At 41.7% G+C, this 14348-nt stretch overlaps 2 protein-coding genes across 4 annotated transcripts in view; one reads left to right on the top strand and one right to left on the bottom strand.

The window, feature by feature from the left end:
* The window catches only part of LOC121580631 (aminoacyl tRNA synthase complex-interacting multifunctional protein 1), a 28441-nt gene extending 14448 nt beyond the window's left edge, over positions 1–13993 (bottom strand). For 2 of the 3 annotated variants that reach the window (XM_045213938.1, XM_045213940.1), the window contains exons 1-4: positions 13930–13993; positions 13504–13567; positions 2580–2722; positions 2133–2246 (exon numbers count right to left, since the gene is read on the bottom strand). In XM_045213938.1, the coding sequence (XP_045069873.1) occupies positions 2133–2246; positions 2580–2722; positions 13504–13567; positions 13930–13978 (370 nt within the window). In that variant the 5' untranslated portion in view covers positions 13979–13993. Of the gene's footprint in view, positions 1–2132; positions 2247–2579; positions 2723–13503; positions 13620–13929 lie in introns of those variants that run through there. The other variant, XM_045213939.1, reaches the window with a different exon arrangement.
* Positions 13994–14039: 46 nt separating this feature from the next.
* LOC121580625 (TBC domain-containing protein kinase-like protein) overlaps positions 14040–14348 on the top strand; it is a gene marked incomplete at its 3' end in the record, with an annotated part of 46865 nt that continues 46556 nt past the window's right edge. The window contains 1 exon segment of the mRNA XM_045213941.1: positions 14040–14187.

The raw sequence follows: 14348 nt of genomic DNA, 5'->3' as shown, positions 1-14348 counted from the left end.
ATGTAGTCTCCGCTAAAACAGGAACCTTTCCTTTAAATTTCAATCACGCTGTAAAGCTGAATTTCCACGACGCAGATTTAATAGAGCCCTTAAGCTCTGTTCTAATAACCACACCAGCATACAATGCATTGGACACATGCTAAGTGGTATGCTAGTACGGATATTAGAATGTCGCCTTAAAGTTGACAGTGACACATGAATTAAGTATATCTGGCCCATGAATTGAACCCAGAACCCTGGTGTTGCCAGCACCATGCTCTAACTAACCCACACTGAGTGAGGATATTCAACTCCAGTTACAGCAGTACTGCTGGTTTTATTTGATCCCTGCTATTGATGCTACTGATTAGAATCCAGGAGAACTGGTTTGTAAGGTGGAGATCAGAGGCTGACTATAAGAGATGGATAAAAATCTGCAGAACTGGAGTTGAACGCTCCTCTGCAGTACCGTTCAGATAGGCTGTATGATACTGCACCAAGTTCCAATACACAATATATTTGAAAACCTTGTATCTTCAGGTTGGCTATTTTGCTTTTGAACCCAGAGGCACTTTATTATTTTTTATTTTTTTATTTCACCTTTATTTAACCAGGTAAGCCAGTTGAGAACAGGTTCTCATTTACAACTGCGACCTGGCACTAATACCCTTTTCACACTACAGAGCCGAGCCGAGCCAAGCTGTACTGAGCTGGCCTGGCTATGCATCCACCACAGTTGCTGGAATTGTTCAGGAAAGAACAATGTGAAAAATAAAATATCCCAACCAGCGCAGTACGTCTTGGGTGGGTCCGACAGTGTGAAAGGGGAATAACAAAGCCATCTAACCTGACAGATGGAACTTTGAATTGAGAATGACGGCGAGGGATGGTTGGATATGATGGCTATTCATTGAGATGTACTTTGCCTAATTAGTTTCAGCAACATAATTTTGCTTAATGATAGAGAAAACCTTATTTATAGACCCAATGGGAGGAAAGACCAGCCTCCTGAAGCTTGTTTTCATGGGAAAATGACAGTGTCCATGAAAACAAGGAAATATAGTTTTAAACGTCATTTCAGGTTTAAGTTTGGACGTAAAGTCATACTTTACCCACATTTTAATTCTATGTTGAGAGCGGAGGTTCAGAACTCCAAAGGTTTACCTTTAAAACAACATGGCGATAAACCTTTTAAATGCTGTCGTTTCTCCTGCTGTTGTTCTCTGTTGCTCAAAATGCCCAGACAGTATCCCTGAAGGTCTTCACTTTACTTCAGTTAGTCATCTCCATAACAAACGGATGAGGCCCGACTGAAATATCCCTCAAAAAAGCTCCACACTTTATCTGTACTGTGATTGAACTTTTTTTTAACAGTGTCACAAAGCCCCATTGAAACACATACCAAAAATAAACATCGGAATTGGATACGTGGAAAAACCTAAAACATAATCCTGCCGTCCTTTTCGCACACATTCCCGAACGCTCCAAAAATAACATGTAGAGAGGATAGCCTTTTGATGAGGGCTACATTACCTATTCATACTAATCCTCTGGTTTTTTACCACCTGGTTCTCCTCTCTGGAAGCCATTATTGACGTGTTAATGATCACAGAGACTGTTTGCCCTTGTATGTTAATGCATGACAGAGGCGCGATATAACAACAGGGTTGTAGCACGCCGCCAGTCACGCAGACGGCATGCCGTTTGACTTTGGCAGTTGGGGGTTGCCTAGTGGCGCTAATGATGGGCATGCTTGTGCACTTGAGTTCAATTATTTGTTTGAACTCTGATAGTTAAAAAAGGTCTGGTTGTAATATTAGAATGAGACGAGAAAGGCATTTTATTAAGATCTAGGACTGTTACTAATACAGCAAAACAAACAATGTGTCGCTAATGAGTTGCCTCAGACGCCATCAACGACTCAAGTGTGAGAACTTTACCCTACAGCTTGCTATAGCTATGTGGTTGACAACATCAAGGCCGTACCAAAGGAATGGCGTCTGTTCTTTGAAGAATGAAGTTCCCCTCAGGAAAAAGACAGTTATTCTCAATCGCAGTCTGAACAACGTCAGTATTTCATCTCCGAGGAGGTCTTAGCAGAAGTTAAACAGGATGTGACAGAGATGGAACACTGTCACCAACAAACTACGTACCTCCTCTGTTCTTCTCCTTCTCCAGCAGTGTTTGCTTCAGTTGCTCGATGTCCCTCTTCAACTTGGTGTTCTCCACCATCAGTTTCTTCTCTTCTCTGACGGTGGCTTGCACCTCTATGTTCAGACAGACAAGCTCCTGTCAGACTTTTATAGGGACTAACATGCATCATCTAGTTCTATCCTACAGCCTCTTTCCCTCCCCAACTTTGGCTTTAAACCGGGTCTCCAGCTAGGCTACTTCACCCTGAGAATGTGCACTCATGTAGAGTTGAGGTCAAACTCATTCAATTAAAGTCTTTTTAGAAAGAATTTCAACCATTTGAGAATGCTTGAGGAATACATTTGACCCCATACTCTGCTTGAGATTGAGTGTGCGCATGCATCTCTATGTTTGCATGTGTCTTTGTGTGTGTGTGTGTGTGTGTGTGTGCTTTCGGCGTCTCTTACTGGCTTTCTCCTTGAGCAGCTGGACCTGCTGTTTGAGGTAGTCTATGATGTGATCGGCCTCGGCTGCCCGCTGTTCCAGCCTCGTTATGGATGGAGTGTGACCCGACATCTTGACCAGGGACAGGGAGCGTGTTACTAGGAACCTGGAACCAGAAAACAAAACCTAACAGTGAGAAAGAACCCCAGGTATTTACTGTACAAGACACACTTGAAACAGAGACATTCTGGAATTTGGGAAAGCAACCCTAACACAAAACACAATGACAAATAGAGAATGAGAAATAGAATCGTGGCGGTCCACCATCACTTAAATGGAAAAGTCTGTTCTAAGAATTATATTTCTGTGCTACAGTAAAGCACAGACATTTAAAACATGAGGGATGTTATCATGTAATATATGGCCTCATAACATCAGGGAACCTGGGAAGTTGGAAGCATCCCAAAGACAAGACAACCACAAGAGAATCCCAGGTTGCTGCTACAGCACACAGGCATGTTAGCTCATAATAATAGCCCATATGGGACATCTGCCTGGCCTATTCAAGAGGCTGGCTTCCTTCCACAAGCAATGCAGAGATAATCAAATCCAATTTGATTTGTCACATGCGCCGAATACAACAAGTGTAGACTTTACTGTGAAATGCTTATATATGAGCCCTTTCCCAACAATGCAGTTAAAAAGTAAGAACATTTGCTAATGGATAAAAATAAAGTAGTAACACAATAACGAGGCTATATATACAAACAAGGAGTACCAGTACTGTGTCAGTGCACTGGGGTACGTGGTAGTTGGGGTGATTTATTGAGGTAATATGTACATGTAGGTTTGGTTAGGTGATTGATTGATTGAAGTACTATGTACATGTAGGTTTGGTTTGGTGATTGATTGATTGAAGTACTATGTACATGTAGGTTTGGTTAGGTGATTGATTGAAGTACTATGTACATGTAGGTTTGGTTAGGTGATTGATTGATTGAAGTACTATGTACATGTAGGTTTGGTTGGTGATTGAAGTACTATGTACATGTAGGTTTGGTTAGGTGATTGATTGAAGTACTATGTACATGTAGGTTTGGTTAGGTGATTGATTGATTGAAGTACTATGTACATGTAGGTTTGGTTAGGTGATTGATTGATTGAAGTACTATGTACATGTAGGTTTGGTTAGGTGATTGATTGATTGAGGTACTATGTACATGTAGGTTTGGTTAGGTGATTGATTGATTGATTGAAGTACTATGTAGGTTTGGTTAGGTGATTGATTGATTGATTGAAGTACTATGTAGGTTTGGTTAGGTGATTGATTGATTTAAGTACTATGTAGGTTTGGTTTGGTGATTGATTGAAGTACTATGTAGGTTTGGTTTGGTGATTGATTGATTGAAGTACTATGTAGGTTTGGTTTGGTGATTGATTGATTGAAGTACTATGTACATGTAGGTTTGGTGATTGATTGATTGAAGTACTATGTACATGTAGGTTTGGTTAGGTGATTGATTGATAGTACTATGTACATGTAGGTTTGGTTAGGTGATTGATTGATTGAAGTACTATGTACATTGGTTTGGTTAGGTGATTGATTGATTGAAGTACTATGTACATGTAGGTTTGGTTAGGTGATTGATTGATTGAAGTACTATGTACATGTAGGTTTGGTTAGGTGATTGATTGATTGAAGTACTATGTACATGTAGGTTTGGTTAGGTGATTGATTGATTGATTGAAGTATTATGTACATGTAGGTTTGTTTAGGTGATTGATTGATTGATTGAAGTACTATGTACATGTAGGTTTGGTTAGGTGATTGATTGATTGAAGTACTATGTAGGTTTGGTTAGGTGATTGATTGATTGAAGTACTATGTACATGTAGGTTTGGTTAGGTGATTGATTGATTTTAGTACTATGTACAGTGAGGGAAAAAAGTATTTGATCCCCTGCTGGTTTTGTACGTTTGCCCACTGACAAAGAAATGATCAGTCTATAATTTTAATGGTAGGTTTATTTGAACAGTGAGAGACAGAATAACATCAACAAAATCCAGAAAATGGCATGTCAAAAATATTATAAATTGATTTGCATTTTAATGAGGGAAATAAGTATTTGACCCCCTCTCAATCAGAAAGATTTCTGGCTCCCAGGTAATGAGTGAGATTAGAGCACACTCTTAAAGGGAGTGCTCCTAATCTCAGCTTGTTACCTGTATAAAAGACACCTGTCCACAGAAGCAATCAATCAATCAGATTCCAAATTCTCCACCATGGCTAAGACCAAAAGAGCTTCCAAGGATGTCAGGGACAAGATTGTAGACTACACAAGGCTGGAATGGGCTACAAGACCATCGCCAAGCAGCTTGGTGAGAAGTGACAACAGTTGGTGTGATTATTCGCAAATGGAAGAAACACAAAAGAACTGTCAATCTCCCCCGGCCTGGGGCTCCATGCAAGATCACCTCGTGGAGTTGCAATGATCATGAGAACGGTGAGGAATCAGCCCAGAACTACACGGGAGGATCTTGTCAATGATCCAAGGCAGCTGGGACCATAGTCACCAAGAAAACAATTGGTAACACACTACGCCGTGAAGGACTGAAATCCTGCAGTCCCGCAAGGTCCCCCCTGCTCAAGAAAGCACATATACATGCCCATCTGAAGTTTGCACAATGAAACATCTGAATGATTTAGAGGAGAACTGGTTGAAAGTGTTGTGGTCAGATGAGACCAAAATGGAGCTCTTTGGCATCAACTCAACTCGGCCGTGTTTGGAGGAGGAGGAATGCTGCCTATGACCCCAAGAACACCATCCCCACCATCAAACATGGAGGTGGGAAACATTATGCTTTGGGGGTGTTTTTCTGCTAAGGGGACAGGACAACTTCACCGCATCAAAGGGACGATGGACGCCAATACCGTCAAATCTTGGGTGAGAACCTCCTTCCTCAGCCAGGGCATTGAAAATGGGTCGTGGATGGGTATTCCAGCATGACAATGACCCAAAACACACGGCCAAGGCAGCAAAGGAGTGGCTCAAGAAGAAGCACATTAAGGTCCTGAAGTGGCCTAGCCAGTCTCCAGACCTTAATCCCATAGAAAATCTGTGGAGGGAGCTGAAGGTTCGAGTTGCCAAACGTCAGCCTCGAAACCTTAATGACTTGGAGAAGATCTGCAAAGAGGAGTGGGACAAAATCCCTCCTGAGATGTGTGCAAACCCGGTGGCCAACTACAAGAAACGTCTGACCTCATGTCATGTTTTGCAGAGGGGTCAAATACTTATTTCCCTCATTAAAATGCAAATGAATTCATAACATTTTTGACATGCGTTTTTCTGGATTTTTGTTGTTGTTATTCTGTCTCTCACTGTTCAAATAAACCTACCATTAAAATTATAGACTGATCATTTCTTTGTCAGTGGGCAAACGTACAAAATCAGCAGGGGATCAAATACTTTTTTCCCTCACTGTACATGTAGGTTTGGTTAGGTGATTGATTGATTGATTGATTGAAGTACTATGTAGGTTTGGTTAGGTGATTGATTGATTGAAGTACTATGTACATGTAGGTTTGGTTAGGTGATTGATTGATTGAAGTACTATGTACATGTAGGTTTGGTTAGGTGATTGATTGATTGAGGTACTATGTAGGTTTGGTTAGGTGATTGATTGATTGAAGTACTATGTACATGTAGGTTTGGTTAGGTGATGAAAATGAGTCGATAAATTAGCTCATCCCTTCTTTTTCCCCCTCCCTCTATCATTCCCTCTCTCCTGGGGATTCGGAAGGAGGTTGCTGTTTCTTCTCAGCGCGAGTCTGTAAACCAAATAAATGTATTGACAAACCTCCAGGTCAACTTGGTCAAACCGAATTCTTCAATGACACGGCAAAAAAGCCAAACCATATGACATTAAATGAAATAACCTGTTGTTGTTTTTTATCTCTTTTTTATTTGCTCCGTTTTTCTTCCTTTATAGGCACAAATGGGCAAATCACATTACAGACATCATCGGCGTGTGTGTGTTTGGTTTTAGGCTACTTTTAGAGTTCAAAAAGGGATCAAACGACAGCCTTGTGCCACTCAACCAAAACGCAGCTGGACGACAGTTAGGCTTTTCTTGTAATGTGAAATGTGCCTTGGACATGCACAGGCTTTGGCAATCCTCTCCCGTTGACAAAGGAAATAAAAAAGAGAGGGGGAATTCTACAAGGGCTCAGGCGAAAAGGGAGGAGAAGAAAACGCTGTACACATAGGCTTAGTACAGGGTGGTGCTGGGAAACAACAGATGGAGTGAGATGAAAACAAAAATATCAGGGATGAGGAAATTAGAAACACAAAAAGAGCTGGAGTTGATAATATAGGGGATCAAAGAAGTTTGTTTGCTCAAGGCTCGGAATCGATTTAACTGGGCCCTGTGGTGGAAGAATTTACGAGCACCACAATAGGGCTGTTTTAATTTGCATAACTCCTGAAAATGAGCCCAGGGGCTGGGGCTGTGGGGCTGCCGAGCCACCTCTGACAGCAGCCCAGACCACAGGATTAGGCCTCCAGGCAGGCTGCCTGAAACAAGAGTCCCCCAGGGATCAGTATCGTAGATTGACATTGGACAACACTGCAGAGCTGATAGCTTAATAGAGGAGTTGATCATAACTGGCTCTGGATGTTATCATACAATTCATAAGGTAGCCTCTAAGAAATAAAACTGCGTTGAGAGCTTGAGGTGACTGAAAATGTTGTTTGACGCAAGAAACCACTATACAAAATAAAATGCATTATTATTCCCAAACCATAGTTACAGAGAATCAGACAAATTATGCTACCCTCTGCCTATTGGCTACTTAGTTTATTCTAGACTGTCTCAAAATACAACACTTCCCTTTAAGACATAAAAAAGCTCTTTACCTGAATCGCTTTCCAAAGATGTTTTGTGCTCTTGTAGGAAGCAATCACTCCCCATTGTTGACTAGAAATTAGCTATAACTGGGCTAATAACTCACTAACTAGCAAAGAATATGAACAAATGTATACAAGTGGCTACATGCAGCTCTCACTTTGACCTCCCAACCACTCACTGTAGCCTAAACACAGTCCAGTTCAAAGTGAATGGCACAGATCCATATATGGCAATGGCTGTTTGCATATAGGCCTACTGCAGCTCTGATTGGTTATGGTGCACCGGTCTGTGTAGAATACGGGCCTAAGTCGTGCCTGTCAATGCATGAATCCTACTCCAATGCGCTCTGCCGACAAGAAAATCTCTTGCACAGTTCGTTATGCATACCAAATCTTTGCATAGCTCGCTTTGTTTTGGTATATTACATTGAAAGTGGTTAATATTGCATTGATCCGATCACAATTACCACAGTAGAACGAAATGTTGATAGTGTTAACTAAAGTAGAAAACTGTAGAAAGTTGAGTTAAGTTCAACCACGTGCTTCTCTGCGCGGGCTCGTATTTCTTCTGCGCGGCAGTCCGAGGTGAGCTGCTCGCGGGCACATTGGTTGAGAGGATAAAACATAACAATCATCACTTCCAACTCAAAGTCTATAGAAGCCTGTACAGGCCTGGTTCCAAAACCACTTCTACTCTGCACCTGAAACATTGAACACTCCACTACCTACGGTTGTCACGACACCAGTATCGCGATACTCAGAGGTATCATGGCAAAGAAACAGAACATGAAGCGGATTGAATTTCCTGAGGAAAACAGTCCTAATGTTGGAAACAAGCAGCTTTAAGTTGTCACCCAGAATCACGTTTTATTTTCCAGGCTATAGCACACAATATTTGACATTCAGTAGGTTTTTTAAAGGACCACAGAGTTTAGTCTGCTTTGTGTTTTCCTTGTTGCCATGGAAAATCAGCTAACGTAGTATCACTACCAGTAATAGCATCAGTACCAGTAATAGCATCAGTACCAGTAATAGTATCCCTACCAGTAATAGTATCAGTAATAGTATCAGTACAAGTAATAGTATCAGTACCAGTAATAGCATACCTACCAGTAATAGTATCAGTGCCAGTAATAGTATCAGTACCAGTAATAGCATACCTACCAGTAATAGTATCACTACCAGTAATATCATACCTACCAGTAATAGTATCACTATCAGTAATAAAATCAGTACCAGTAATAGTATCAGTACCAGTAATAGTATCAGTAATATTCAGTACCAGTAATAGTATCAGTACCAGTAATAGCATACCTACCAGTAATAGTATCAGTACCAGTAATAGTATCAGTACCAGTAATAGTATCACCACCAGTAATAGTATCACTACCAGTAATAGTATCAGTACCAGTAATAGCATCAGTACCAGTAATAGTATCACTACCAGTAATAGTATCAGTACCAGTAATAGTATCAGTACCAGTAATAGTATCAGTACCAGTAATAGCATACCTACCAGTAATAGTATCTGTGCCAGTAATAGTATCTGTGCCAGTAATAGTATCAGTACCAGTAATAGTATCACTACCAGTAATAGTATCACTACCAGTAATAGTATCACTTTTTACATTACATTTTAGTCATTTAGCAGACTTATCCAGAGCGACTTACAGTTAGTGCATACATATTTTTATTTTTTTTATATTTTTTCACTACCCCCTGGGAAACAACCCACAACAGCGTTCAAACGCCATGCTCTACCAACTGAGACATCCCTGCCGCCATTCCCCTACCCTGGACGCACGCGCCAATTGCGCGCCGCCCCATGGGTCTCCCGGCCGCGGCCGGCTGGGACGACAGAGCCTGGATTCGAATCAGGATCTCTGGTGGCACAGTGGCACAGCTAGCACTGGTAGTAATAGTATCACTACCAGTAATAGCCTACTATTGGGAGGGTGGGATGTAGAGTGAAACTAAAGAGGACTAGGGGAGACTGGTACTCACGTGACAGACAGATAGCAGCTGTCAATTCATATCCCCTTCCCTTCGGCATTTACTATATGACTGGTGTCCTATCAATATCAAATGCTTTGTAAACAACAGGTGTAGACTAACAGTGAAATGCTTCCTTACATCAGAAAATACATAATGATGAATAACTTATTGCTCAGCTGGTGGCCAATATAATATAGCCTAGTCTGATTTTGAACCGTACCTTGTTCCAATTCTCTATGGGAAGGTATAAGAGACTACATGCGAAATAAATGTTTGATTCATCCCTAAAGTCTGTTTTTCTTTTCACCCCTCATTTAGGGGGACAGTGACAACACAACAGACGCAGGACCATCTTCGAGAAACAACCCAGGCAATGGGTGATAGGCCTTGTACGAGTAGGACATAGCTCAGTTTTCCTGCACTACCACCACCCACTATTCCCAGTTGGGTGATAGGCCTAGTACAAGTAGGAACTAGCTCAGTTTTCCCAGTTGGGTGATAGGCCTAGTACAAGTAGGAGCTAGCTCCGTTTTCCCAGTTGGGTGATAGGCCTAGTACAAGTAGGATCTAGCTCCGTTTTCCCAGTTGGGTGATAGGCCTAGTACAAGTAGGATCTAGCTCCGTTTTCCCAGTTGGGTGATAGGCCTAGTACAAGTAGGAGCTAGCTCCGTTTTCCCAGTTGGGTGATAGGCCTAGTACAAGTAGGATCTAGCTCCGTTTTCCCAGTTGGGTGATAGGCCTAGTACAAGTAGGAGCTAGCTCCGTTTTCCCAGTTGGGTGATAGGCCTAGTACAAGTAGGATCTAGCTCCGTTTTCCCAGTTGGGTGATAGGCCCAGTACAAGTGGATCAGCTCCATTTTCCCAGTTGGGTGATAGGCCTAGTACAAGTAGGAACTCTCCGTTTTCCCAGTTGGGTGATAGGCCCTAGTACAAGTAGGATCTAGCTCAGTTTTCCCAGTTGGGTGATAGGCCGAGTACAAGTAGGATCTAGCTCCGTTTCCAAGTTGGGTGATAGTGAGAAAAGCATAAAAAGCAAGAGACCTCAAAAGTATGAGTGACCCTTTCATCTCTCTTTGGGGAACAGCGACAACAGAAGCACCAAGGCGTTGTGTGGAGTAGAAGTAAGCCTAGATTCTCTATCTGTTTTTCTTCCCTCACCACCAGCCGTTCCCAGTTTGCCACAGTAGGACGAAACGTTGATAGTGTTAACTAAAGGGAAACAGCTGGTGGTGGAGGAAGAAAAACAGATAGAGGATCTAAGCATGATCTAGTGTACCAGGGTCACTTAAGAGTGCGTTCGTAAATTCACTCTGGAGTGGCAGAGAGTGTTCAGAGTGCGCTCTGGGCGTTTGTAAATTCAGAGCGTTGTCAGATTGTCCGTTCGTAAATTCCTCATTATCAAGCGCTCTAGACGCTCGAACCAGAGCGCTCGCATTTCAGGGCAGAGCATCCAGAGTGAATTTACGAACGCACCCTTAGTCTCCACTGTGAGGAGTGTGTGTGTGTAGATGAGATGAAACACCAGGCTGCTTGCGAGGCAATGAGAACAGTGTGGGCCACAGCAGGCCAGCATAGATCTGAACACTTTAAAAGGGACCAAGGCTTTTTCTTATAAGGGACAGATATTAGGAACAGCTTTAAATTGCGGCTTTGGCCTTTCCATCACTCTCTCGCTGGCTGGCTTTCTTGCCGTCATAATGTCATCACTCAGTAGGCATTGGTGTTGAAATACGTGGATGCGGTCAAAGGAGTCAGTCTCAGCACCAGTTGGTCGTCCAGCCCAATAGCCCTAGTATAACCCGGTCCCTTACTGAATGGGAGTAGGATTTTTTAGCAATAATGCAAACAATATGTTTATTGTTTACAGTGCTTGCCCAAAGTGTTTTTGGCACTTCAAATCCATAAGAGTCTATCAATCTAAGTAACATAAGAAAAATAAGAAAAAGCCACATCAAAGTCCGTCAGTTTAAGCTAGAGATATCAGGTTTCAGCATGGGCTGCGTCTCAATCCACCGCATCCGCCTATGTCGGCCTTAGCATCTATGGTGGAAGGTGGCCGAGCTACAGCAGTGTTTGTCATGAACAGTTTGGCCTACAAACTATTATGACCACTCTATGGGAAAGGGGGAGACTCTCACAAACACCATGGTGTTCTCTGTGTCACCGGACTCATCTGAAGGTAACCCATACAAACAAATGGAAGTATGGAGGTAGTTTTGTGCCAACAGAAATAAGGGGTTATGTGTCCAAAAAAACTACAATATTTTCTGATCTTTCTTATATCTCCAAGATATAGGACACACATTTCAAAACCTTATTCCTTATGATGAAATGTTTTACTGTATTTTCTTACATTTATGAATGTGTTATTCAATGTGTGGATGCTATGGGCTATAGTAGTAAAGTCCAAATTCAATATTTTATCAAATCATTTACAAAAAAAATGTCTGATCCCTAACAGGATCCTAAAATTATAAATGAAATAGCTGAATGATCCATGGTATGACCATCTTAAAACAATTCCATTGTTTGCTTAGTACAACAGCTTAGACCTTTAGAGGTTATTAAAGGAATATGCTGATATGGACAATAACTGATGCCAGCAGTGCACTGCATGGTTTTCTTTGGGACTGATATTCACATATATAATGAAGGGTGCACTTACAGTAAATGTGTCTGACTGATATCTGAACAGATCAGTCACTTGATAGATTATAATGGTTTGGGACAATGATGGGGTTGTTTTGATGGAAGCCAGTGACTTTGCATGACATTCTCCAATTTTCAAAATGTTGTGGTTCTGGCCAAGACAGTTCCTGGCTGAGACTAGGGACATTCTTGTTACCTACATGCCTTCACAGCCTCTACTCTACTTTGACACCTGGTCAGCATTTAAATGTTGTTCTATTAATTTATGTTTGAAATGACAGTTAATGACGGGACTAGCTAGCTTTGGGACACAACATCGGGAGTCTGTATTGGGGTGTGTTCGTAAATTCACTCTGGAGTGCCAGAATGCGCTCCGGGCGTTCGTAAATTCAGAGCTTTGTCAGATTGTCTGTTCGTAAATTCAGCGCGTTTAGCTCTTGGAGCGTTCAGAGCGCACACTGGACACTCTGGTAGAGGAGTAGGGTTGATCCGAGCGCTCTGACCTCACACCGGCAGTCAAGCACCCAAGCTAACTGGCTAAAGTTGGCTAGCTACTTCCAGACACAAATTAGATTATACCTCACTCTAACCATTTTACTCGCCCTAGCAGAGATGGTTAGGCTGTTTTCATGTTATCTAGAGCGTTGGTTGCTGTAACTGTGTTGCTGGCAACAACTGAATTACGTTTTTTGTAGACGTTTACTGACACCAGTCATATTCAACGGGTGTTGCGTGTTCGTAAATGCATCAATTATTCTGCGCTCTGGCACACAGACGAGAGTGCTCTGAAATCGGAGTAGATAGCCAGAGTGAATTTACGAATGTAGCCTTGGTTGGACTCCCTGAGCTGGTGGGTGGCGACTGAAAATAACCCTACCACAAAATAGCCGGCTTTCCTGTCAACAAAAGCATATGTATCATCTCTAAGAACTCCACTTACCAGACGTAAAGTGAATGTGTCCCTCGCTATCAAATATAGATTTGAATCCAACTTTTGTCCAAACCGCTCCATATTCCTGCTGTGTAAGAGTGGTAGGACCTAAGTCTCGCATGAAGTGCGTGGTCTAATGGCAGCCCGCTGTCTAACTTCACAATCATTTGGTGTTGTTTGGACAAAAGTTGGATTCGGACATTTATTTGTTAGCCAGTCCACATTTCACTTTGTCTGGTAAATGAAGAGAATCCTAGAAATTGTACATATCCTTTTGCTGACGGAAACGTTTTTTGGTGACGCCGGATATATAGGTTATATCTGTGGTGAAACATTAACGTTAGCTAGCTCAGTTTAGCAATAGGGGTTGCATCGATCTAACTCTAAAATACCAAATTCAGAAATAACTGGCTGAATTGAAAAATAGACAACGAAAGATCAAAAATAAACATGCATTCAACTTACATCAAACTATGACCGTCTGCCTGTGATTGACACGTTTTGGAGAGTGGAACTTCGAACCCCACAGCTGTTCGAGAAAAGACCCACGTGCCCCCCATGCGCATTATCACTGGTCTGCATACCCTCTGGCTAGCTCGGGCATGCTGGTATGCATTTTCTATCCATATGATTAGACATTTGATATATGCGCTGCAGTTGCCCAGTTTATATGTTCATTATGATTTTAGGGCTAACTTGCTAGTGCCTGCGTATCCAGTAAATGTATGTATTATTTGACATTCAGAAGTAATTTGTAAATGACATTTAAAGAAAATACTAAATAAAAACATAGCAAGTCGTACTACGAATTTTGAGTTATTTTTGTAGAAACATTGTTTATGAGATTTGATCAGGCATAGAAAATTAAGACATGCAGATAAAGTAAGCTACCTGTTGTATCCTTTGGTTTGTCAATATAAACACTGAGCAATATATACATTTAACCAAAAGCTACAAACAGCAATTGGTAAGCACGGTTGCAATGTTTACAAATTATTTTGACAGCTGAGCCTCGTCGCTGAAAATTGACGTAATCGGTCACGTTACCTCTCAGCTGCTCACAGCATCCCGAGAAAGAGAAGATTCTGCAAAATAAATCAAAATATACGGTCAGGATTGTTTGGATATGAGGACAGACGTTCACTAAACGTAAGTATTCATTGAAATTTCGAAAAGTCGTTCTTGCAGTTTTATTCATTCATTGTTTTCTGCATACTGCATCCCTTCTGTACAAGATAACAGCAGCACTGTCGCTAGCTTTCGATTTAGCTAGCTGCCTGTATCCACTTTTACTGTTTACAAACAAGTTA

This window comes from Coregonus clupeaformis, unplaced genomic scaffold (genome assembly GCF_020615455.1).
Source record: "Coregonus clupeaformis isolate EN_2021a unplaced genomic scaffold, ASM2061545v1 scaf0175, whole genome shotgun sequence".
Classification (NCBI taxonomy): Eukaryota; Metazoa; Chordata; class Actinopteri; order Salmoniformes; family Salmonidae; genus Coregonus; species Coregonus clupeaformis.
This window is presented reverse-complemented; position numbering and strand designations above follow the sequence as displayed.